Source organism: Tyto alba, unplaced genomic scaffold (assembly GCF_018691265.1).
Source record: "Tyto alba isolate M040663 unplaced genomic scaffold, T.alba_DEE_v4.0 Super-Scaffold_45, whole genome shotgun sequence".
NCBI classification, from domain to species: Eukaryota; Metazoa; Chordata; class Aves; order Strigiformes; family Tytonidae; genus Tyto; species Tyto alba.
In genome coordinates this window covers 34,211,548-34,221,373 of record NW_024881321.1, presented here as the reverse complement: position 1 = coordinate 34,221,373, position 9,826 = coordinate 34,211,548, and the positions used below count along the sequence as shown (strand labels likewise).

At 47.8% G+C, this 9,826-nt stretch overlaps 1 protein-coding gene across 2 annotated transcripts in view; it reads left to right on the top strand.

Moving 5' to 3' along the window:
- The first annotated feature begins 2,427 nt into the window (after positions 1 to 2,427).
- The window catches only part of NALF1 (NALCN channel auxiliary factor 1), a 473,423-nt gene continuing 466,024 nt past the window's right edge, over positions 2,428 to 9,826 (top strand). For both annotated transcript variants that reach the window (XM_042806124.1, XM_042806125.1), the window contains exon 1: positions 2,428 to 4,252. In XM_042806124.1, the coding sequence (XP_042662058.1) occupies positions 3,431 to 4,252 (822 nt within the window). In that variant the 5' untranslated portion in view covers positions 2,428 to 3,430. The remainder of the gene's footprint in view (positions 4,253 to 9,826) is intronic.

The following is a 9,826-nucleotide window of genomic DNA, read 5'->3' as shown; positions in this document are numbered from 1 at the left end:
GCAACTAACGTTGTAAGTTACTCACGGTGCGAGGTGGAGAGGGAATGGGGCTTTGGGGGAAACGTAACAGGCAAAACAACAGTTCTGCACGACACGTTCTCTGTTACAGAAAGCTGTCACTGGAAAAGCAAGGACGCGCTTATTTCAGGAATGCTGAATGTCTTATTATAGTTTATTGCTAGGTGTTGAAAAAGAACTCTCACTCTATTTTTCCAGACAAAAGTTGGGAAATGTGTGAAAATATTGCATGACATGAAAATGGATTTTTCTGAGAAGCCAAGTATATCTAAAAAATCCTAGAAGGCTGAGTATATTTGCTTTGATCCTAGACAAGTGTAAACAGAGGAGCACAGACTTAGAAATTCATTATTATATTAAGTTTTGGATGAGGTCTGGATACCAGCATTTTTTCATTACCAATTCTTAAAATTCCACTATAGAGATAAAGAACATTTCTAATTTCCTCGTGGATTGCAAAATTGCCTATTACCCTTTCATTTTCCCAACAGGACAAATGGAAAATGATATTTTAAAATATCTATAAATCAAGCCTATTTGCCAGATGCAGATTCCAAAACTAACTTCCTTCACCTTGAGTTTGGCTGTCAAACAGAGAATAATTATGCAGACAGTGACACTATCTTAATAGAGCACATTCTGAAAATCTCAGATGTGATGTCAAGAACCTGTTGCTTATCCCAGTTGTTTTAGGGTGGTTTGTTTTTGTCCCCTGTATTTCCATTTCAGTCCCTCTATTCCACTACAAAATACATAACCAAGCAAGCAAAATATATTGAAATGAATCACACTACATGTTAGAGAATTTGTTCTCATTCCCCTTCAAAAGCTCAGTAATGGTCTTGTCCCAGAACAGAAAGCACTGCAAAAATGCAGATACAGTACAAGGCCCAGTATGTCAAATCATTGCAATCAAAGCTTCAAGACCAAAATTAATAATGTACCATTAGCAGATGGTGTGAGCTGATTGACTGGGAATTGCAAAGATGCATTCTGATTTGAGTACTGTAGACTTTTTCTTATAATGTTAGCACTTATTTCTGTGTCTTTAAATAGTCTATCAAAATCAAATCCACAGATAACTTCTGCTCAGTGTAGAATTTGACTCACGGATATTTTAAGGCCAGATGAGACCATTATGATAATGCGCTTTGACCCGCAGCATAACACAGGGCATGGAACCTTGCTCAGCAGTTCCTCCCTCAGGTCTGCGTCTTCTGTTTGAGGTATACCATCTCCTTTTGAAAGACATTCAGCCTTGATTTATTACTCAAAGTGATGGCAATTCCAGCACATTCCTTGGTAAGTTCACCCTTCAGTTAACAACAGTCAGGAAAAGTACAGGTTTTGTCCACCTCTGATGCATTTTAGTTTCAGATTTCTTCCCACTGCACCTTTCGAAGCTGAATTAGAGAGCTGACAGTGATCTATATCAACTTATAGATTATGTCCATGTTTGTTAAGGATAAAGTTTTCTTTAACTGAAGAAAAGGGAAAAGCCACCTTTTGGGGTACATCGTGCACCTTGTTCAAGGGCCATTAGCAGTTCTAAATGGTCCCTTACCCCAGGACAGAGAAAGCCTCTAGAACAAGGAAAGGTACGGTCTCTAAACCTTCCCCCAGTCCAATGGATAAATTAAAATGTACGTCTTGGGTATGTTATGGCCAGGCAGGGTACCTGGTGTCTCAAATCTAGTAACTCCAGGTCTTCATCCGATCACGTTCAGCCTCTAGCTGGCACCTTCTCTTGTCTTGTGCGGGATCCAAGTTTTTCTGGTGCTGTTGCATTAAGGGTCATCAGCAAGCAAGCTGAAGGTAACTTAGGAGTGACCAAACAGTATGTTTATTTAAACAAGAGACCCTGCTGTTTGGGGCCAGAAGGTGGTGGGATCTCTGCTGTGGGTCTGAGCAGAGATCGTCAGCGATTCATGGCCGGTGTCTCTCTTCAGGCAGTGACATCTAAAAGGCGAAAGACAAAGACTGGCAGTATTTACCCAGCCCATGTGCTGGACCAGGGTTTTGCAAAACTTCCCTTGGGGGAACAGCTCAGGGTTTATGGGCATTACGCTTTCCAGCTCGATGACTGAAAGACAGGCTATTGTGTTCAGGCATTTTACTGTGGGGGCCAAAACCTGCTGGGATCCAGCGCCTGGAGTTTCATATGCCATTTGTGATGTGCTATGGCAAGGACAGACATGGTGACAGACTGCTCCAGCCACCATCCTGCGTGGACATGGTTGTTTCAGGGCCACAAAGGGAAGGAGACCCTGAAGGAGAAGAGGGCTGGAGGGTGGCACCGAGCAGTCCTTTTGGTGAGACGAGTAGAAAGAGTTGCACCGAGGAAGCCCTTTGGAGGGGCCATGTGGTCCCCAGTGCCTCTCCCTCCTCCTCCTCCTCCTCCTCCTCCTCCTCCTCCTCCTCAGGCAGGAGGAGGCAGAGTTGCTGCTGCTGCCAATGCGCCAGGATAGAGAGATCTCGGCGCGGGAGGAGATGACGCAAAAGGCAGAGCTCCCCCCAAAAAAGTGTTTCTCCAGGACGAAGATGGCGGCAACTTAGCCCAGGGGCCCAAGATGCCTGTGCCCATCGGGGGCCCCCAGCCAGGCAGTTCCGCCCCGTGCGCCCGGGGACACCGCGCCCGGCGGCAGCAGCGGCGGCAGCCGCAGCCCATTGTCACCAGCAGCGGCGGCGGCCCCGGCAGCCTCCTCCTCCTCTTCCTCTTCCTCCTCCTCCTCTTCAGCATCCTCGGCAGCGCTCCGGGAGCCCTGCAGCAGCGTCTCTCCAGTTAGAGCGGAGGGGGGAGAGGGGAAAGAGGAGACGGAGACAGCGGTGCAGGCATCTGTGCCGCGGCTCGGGGCTGAGGAAGAGGAGCGGCGGCGGCGGCAGGGAGGAAGAGGAGGCGAGGACCCCTCCCGGAGCCGTCCGTCGGCAGCGGGGGACGCGGCATGCAGCTGTCCGGGGCCAGCGGGCTTTTCTCAGGAGGGAGATGGGGAGCTGCGATCTGACCATGCCTGGGTGAGAGGGGGAAAGGACCAGCCGCGCAGCCCCGCCACCACCAACTATCACCACTACCACCACCATCTCCTCTCCCTCCTCCTCTCTCTGCGTTATTGCTCTTATCTTCTCCCCGGCACTCCGCGTTGGATGGACTGGGGCTGCTTCGTGTGGTGAGACCAAGGCAGAGCCACCGGCGAAACCCGGCAATATCTCAGAGGAAGAAAAAGAAGAAAGAAAGAAGAGGGAGAAAGAGAGAGAAGAGGGGGGAGAGTGGCAGAGGGAGCGAGCGAGCGAACGAGCGAGAGAAGGGAAGGCAGGCAAGAAAATCCCCCCAATCTTTCAAGTCAATGCATATTGTGGTGACACTGGCAAAGGAGCCCTCACGGTGGAGTCGGCCGGGGCTGTGCGTTCCCAAAATATGACCAGGGGTGCTTGGATGTGCAGTCGGCAGTATGATGACGGCTTAAAAATCTGGTTCGCACCCCGGGAGAACGAGAAACCCTTCACGGATTCAGAGAGGGCTCAGAAATGGCGACTGTCCCTGGCATCGCTCTTGTTTTTCACAGTCCTGCTCTCTGATCACTTGTGGTTCTGCGCCGAGGCCAAATTCACGGGGACCGGAGAGAAGGAGCAGCCGCCGCCCGAGAAGCCGGAGCCCGCGGAGCCGGAGCTGCTGGCGGGCATGGGGGAGCCGGCGCCCCCCGCGCCCCGGCTCCTCGCCCCCCCCTCGCCCTCCCTCCCGCCCTCCCCCGGCGGCGGCGGCGGCGGCGGCGGCGGCGGCCGCACCAGCGGCACCGCCGAGCCCCGGCACGGCAAGGCTGCTTTCCTGGGGAACTCCACCGCCAGGCCCCCGGAGACGTGCCCCCCCCCGAGCTCCGCGGCCGGGCAGTGCTTCAGCGTGGGGGACGCGGAGGCGGTGTGCCGGCGGCGGGGGGGGCCGGGCCGGCCGCGGGGCGCGGGGCAGAGCCCGGCGCCCGGCTGGGACCTGACGGATTTTTACCTTTCCTTTTGTAATTCCTACACACTTTGGGAGTTGTTCGCCGGGTTGTCCAATCCGGACACTTTGAACTGCAGTCTGGATGTGGTGCTGAGGGGGGGAGGCTCCTGCAGCCAGTGCGTCCAGGCTTACCAGCGCTACGACCAGCACGCTCAGGAGAAATACGAAGAGTTTGAGGTTATGCTCCAGAAGTATTTACAGTCGGATGAGTACTCGGTGAAATCGTGTCCTGAGGATTGTAAGGTAGGAGCCCCTGCTGTGTTTCCTGTCCCTGCCTGGCGGGCTGGCGTGCCTCCCTCCTCTGTTGTGGCTGCCGTGGTCCTTGTTTTGGCTGCTTCGGTCTCTGCTCCTGGCGCCGGCCGCCGTGGCTTTCAGGGTGCAGTCGGAGCTGCGGAGGATACCGGCGGGGAGCTCCCGTTAGCGCATTGCTAAAAGGGTGTCAGAGAGAGGGGAAAGCTTGGAGAGGAAAAGAGGAAAAAAAAAAAAAAAAAAAAAAAAAAAAAAAAAGTAATCCTCGGTCCTCTGGGAGTGCAGCGCTGGATTTCCCCCTCCTCATGAATATGCGATTGGCTCCGGCTGGGCTGCCGGCTTCCAGCGGGCTGGGATGCGGCTTGGCGGCAGGCAGCGACGGGGGCTGCATGCCAATGAGCGCGGCCCGGAACGGCAGCCGGGGCCGGGGGCAACCGACGGCGCTGCCCTGCCCGCGGGGCCGCCGGGCCGGGGCCGGGGCCGGGGCCGGGGCCGGGGCCGGGGCCGGGACCGGGACTGAGACCGCGACCGGGACCGGGACCGGACCGGGCGGGCCCGCGGCCAAGCCGGCGAGAGGCGCGACGCGGGGCCGGGGTTGGGCCGGGGCCGGGGCGGCCGCGGTGCCCGGAGGACGGGCGCCTCGTCCCGGCGCGGCGGCTGGGGCAGCGGCGGCGGGGGGGGCTCCGTCCGGCGCTTGGCCCCGAGGGGGTTGAGGCGGGGGGGGGGGGGGGGGGGGGGACCGGGCAGCTGCGGCGGCGGGTTGGGGCTCCCCGGCGCCTCGGGAGCGGGACGCGGGACCTTGTCTCGGGGCGCTTTGCCCAGAGCTGGGGAGCTGGGGGGGAAACTCGAGGACGGAGGCGGAGGAGGGAGGTGGATGCCCGCGGGCACCGCGGTGGCCCTCGGTTGGGAAGTGACGGTGGTGGCATTTCAGTAAGCCGCGGCCAATCTCTTCGGTGCCATCGGTGACCGACCGCTCAGGGAGATCCAGAGGTTTTTCTTTTCCTCTGTTAGAAGGCAGGGTCCAACTTTGGCTCTTGGTAGTTGTCTTCTCTCTACTTTTGCGCGAGGTTAGTTGGCCTAGCTCTCAAGACAGGAAACGGCAGAAAAAAAGTGTTCTCCTTGGTGCCTAAAATAACTAACTGCATGCTTTATTCCCCATTTCTTTGAGTATTTGCTGAGAGCCGGGCCAGGTGAATGGTTTCTGCGCTGAACTGGATTATCTTGAATACCGTAGCACTACATTAACCAGTCTGAACCAAATCCTGCTTTAGCAGTGGAGCACAACAATGCATACAAATCACCGCTCTGAGCAGAAGGCCTAGCAGCACCTCCGTGCTTTGTAACTTCAGCAGGGCCTTCCAAAATCATTTCATGGTAACAGTCCATGCCTAAAACATCCCATTCACCAATAAGTTAGTGTAATCTGCACATATCTTTACCACAAAAATCAATCCCTAGTCCCTCCAGAAGCTGAAATATCCTGCTATCCAGTTGGATAAAGTAGGAAAGTTAATGTATTTATTTTTTATTGTTAAACCTGACAAAAGGAAAGTAGTCTCATCAGTAATCTTGACTCCACTGTTTCTAGGTTATAAACTGTGTGTGTACACTCATTATATATATGTTATGTACTCAGTTACTGATAATATAAATGTATTTTATTTCCAGACTGAATTGGATAAGTAAAAAGCATATCAAATGTAAATAGATGTCTACTGCTGTAAGGACATCTTTGGCATTTCAGTAACGCTTTAACTAAAACCTGACCTACTAATCTGTGTGGCCAAACAATGAACAACTACATACTTAAAGTGAATTTTTTGTATCAACAGTTTAGTTTGACTGAACTTTACCACAAAGTGTGCCGTTGGTCTGGGGTATATCATGGTGTACAAGGTGCTGAAAATGAACAGAACAGCAAACATACACTGTATAATGATTTCCCCTTCAGAGACTGAATAAGGGGAAATACTTGTGTAATGATGGGGAAGAAGTGGTTGACATTAAAACGATTGCATGAAAGATAAAAATGAACTAGACAAATGCAGTGCCAGTGACCTACAGTTCTCCAGTTCCGAGTGCCAGATGGTACTGCTCTATGTTTTGAGAATTTGGCCAACCAGTCTGTGTCAAAATTGAAGGATATTCCAGAAGGGGAAAAAAACAAAACCAAAAACATCTAAAACCAAAAATCAAACCAAGGGTGCAATTTAGTGTTTTCTTCCTCTTTCTGGGAAAGCTGTCGGGGCGCGGCGGGGTGAGTGGCCCTGTGTGGGGCTGGGCCGAGCCGGGATGAGCTGGACTGGGCTGAACTAGGCCGGGCCGGGCCGCCCTGAGCTGGGCTGGCCCGGGCTGGATGGGGCTGGGATGGGCCGGACCGAACTGTGCCGAGCTGGGCTGGGCTGTCTGAGACGGGCTGGGCTGGACCGAGCTCGGCTGAGCTGGGTTGGGCCGGGCTGGGCCGGGCCGGACCGATCTGGGCTGAGCTGGGCCGGGCCTGGCCGAGCTGGGCTGGGCCGGGCCGGACCGATCTGGGCTGAGGGGAGCTGGGCCGGGCGGCGGGGAGGCCGCTGTCCAGGGTGCTGCACGGCGGCGCACGCAGCCCGCGGCCGCGCTGGGAAGAAGCCGCTTCTCTTCCATCTTCGCCTTGACTCGTTGCCTCGGGTTCCCTCTGGAGCCTGTTGGTTCATTCAGGTGGCTGAGAGAGCCTGGCAGGTCCGCCCGTCTGATAGCCGTGTGTGCTGACGTGCTTGTACGTGGTCTGCCCTCAAGCGTGGACGGGTGAAAGTGGGAACTCGCCATGAATACTTTGTGACTATCTCAATAATTTACTGGACTTTCTGGTGTTTTATACCTATTTCATTTATAAAACTCAGTCGGGAAATATTATTTTTTTTTTTTGTGTGTGTCAATAAATGTTAATTTCTTTAGCGTTGGACATCTAGATAATTCTTAGTCTAAGAATCAGGATAGAAAATAACTTCACACCTTACTATGTGTTTTAGGTACACATCATTTGGTTGGTTTATGTTGTGAGCTGCTATTTCTTTTCTTTTAAACAAAATGGTAAAAATACTGACTTCACTCAGTAATCACATATGTAAGCACTGGCTTAATGCAACGAAAGGCTTGTTAAATAATCTATTTGTATTTAAGAACATGGGAGGGCTGCTTTTTTCACCGAAAAAGAGAGCTTTTCACCCAGTTGACCGATTATAGCTGATGACAAAATCGATAATATTTACACTGATTAACAGTCAACCTAAAACCTGTAATCAGGTATTACTTTCCCCTTTCTCAACTCTCCCCACCACTATCACCCATCCTTGACACAGTCAGTTCTCACAGTAAAGAGCGGAAATCATGGGAGTTTCTCAGTCCAGCAAGTTACAACTTTCTAGAAAGTACTATTTGCTATAACAAATAGTACAAATCAAAACACTTCTGATGTACAAGTCTAAACCTCAGACTTGACATTTTCATTTCTTTATCTGAAACCAGAATAAAGTGAACTTTGCTTTCAAAATATTCTGTGTTCCACTACATGTCTCCTGGTCTCTGAAGAATATTTTAAGTAAATTACTTTGTATTTCAGACGTTTGCAGGCAGGAGTTGTTTGGGTTATCAGTACACAGCTATTCTACATGGTGAGTTTTGTTTTAGGTTTTAATATGGAAGTATATTCACTCTTTTTTTTTTTTTTTTTTTTTTTTTTTTTTTTTTTGAGAAGAATCCTGCCCTGTAATTAAGGTCTTACTATTAAACTTCTTATTGAGTTGCACTGGGATTTTTAAAAATTTTGTAGAAAATGCTGATAATTTTGAATTTTAGAACATTTGGAAAATTGCTGTTTATTGCTGATAGTGTCAATGAACATGCATATGCATTTTATATTGTTAGGATGTCAGTAGGCTTTGTATGTTGTTTAGAAGTTCTGAGTATCAGTGTTGTGTTGCTATAAATCCATCTTCAACTTATTTCTTAAAGAATATCCTTGAAGTCTGATGCCTTTATGTATTGTTTTCTTGTCTTGATAGTCACATATCATTAATGGCTAAACAATAAATATAAGAGAAATATTTGAATGTATTACATATTTAACAAAGTGATATGATAAATTGCTGTAGCTTTATTGAATCACTGAAATAACAGAGTAGCTGAAAATCTGGATCTAGATATCTGGTTTTCTGTTTTAAATTTAGTTTAGATTTTCTTTTCATATTTATGAAATTTTGCTTTTACACGTTATGAAGTTGTGGTTATATTTACTGAGGTTGTTCTTGGCAATATGTATAATTTCTTGGTTTCCAGAAAACCACATTTATATGCAGTGTGACACAGTACTGTATTCAGACAATTAACAGAGAACTGTATTGGCTTGACGTTGAAAGGCACAGTTCCTCATAATGACTTGTCAGCTTACTATCAGGGGAAATACTCAAGTTCTTAAGACAGCAGGCTGTCGCTTAGTGGAATAAAAGAAAATTCTGGCTACTTCTGATTAAGAACTGGGTCAAATAACTAAGTAGGACATATAAATGTAAAAGTTTTAATTTTTTTTTTTTTTTTTTTGAGAGATAGAACTTAGGTTTTTGTGAAAAGTATCAGAGGCCAGTGCTTTTCTTGGCAAATGTATTTATTAATCTTTGAACAAAACCTCAGTTACCATTTTTTGACACAGGTTTCTTTAACCTGGTGAAATCTGAGAGTATTTAAATTGTGGCCTTCCTTAGTGCTAGTTAAAATACTGAAATGTTTAATTCAGGTAAGTGCATTATAATTAAAGTGACATTAAAAAAATCAGTTTTCATCCTAGAATATCAAAGGAGAAAAATAAAAACATACAAACTCTTTTTGAATCAACATTTCTAAAAAGCAGACTTTAGCTGACATCCTAGGTGCTTAACATGTACACGCAGACTTTTTTATTTCCTTTTTTTTTAGGAATTAAATATTTACTAAAGTCTGATTTGAGGTTTGTGATATTGGTATTAAAAATATGCAAGAAAATAGCTGATTCATAATACTACTGAGTTGAAAGGCATGCATATCAGTAAAGGGTTTCAACATTAAACATAGATGGTATAGCTGATAGGAATATAGAGCTGGTGCTTCTGTTACTAGATTTTTTTTTTATTTTTTGATCAAAGAACTGTATTCAACTACTTTTATTTGAGTAAGAGGATGATTGAAAGTTATTTAAGACAATTAAAATCACATTTGTTCTCATTTATCTGGAAATATCAAAGCTTATATGAGTCATGACTTTTCCAAGAACTTTTTCCTAAACAGCATATGTAGTCTAATTAGGTTTTGATTTAAACTCTCAGTTAAGCTGGCAAAAAAGAGCAGATGAGAAATACGAAACCAAAAGCTCAAGTGAGAAAAAGAACCCTTCTGTTACAAAAGGTCACATAGACCAGCATCTGCTGCAAAGTTAGACATTTCAATTGCACATCTTCATCACATAGTACTTATATACAAGAGTGATACCTAAGCTAATCAGAAGAAATGCTTACAAATTAAACCTTCAGAAATCTCCACTGCTAGTCAGCATCTAATACAAAT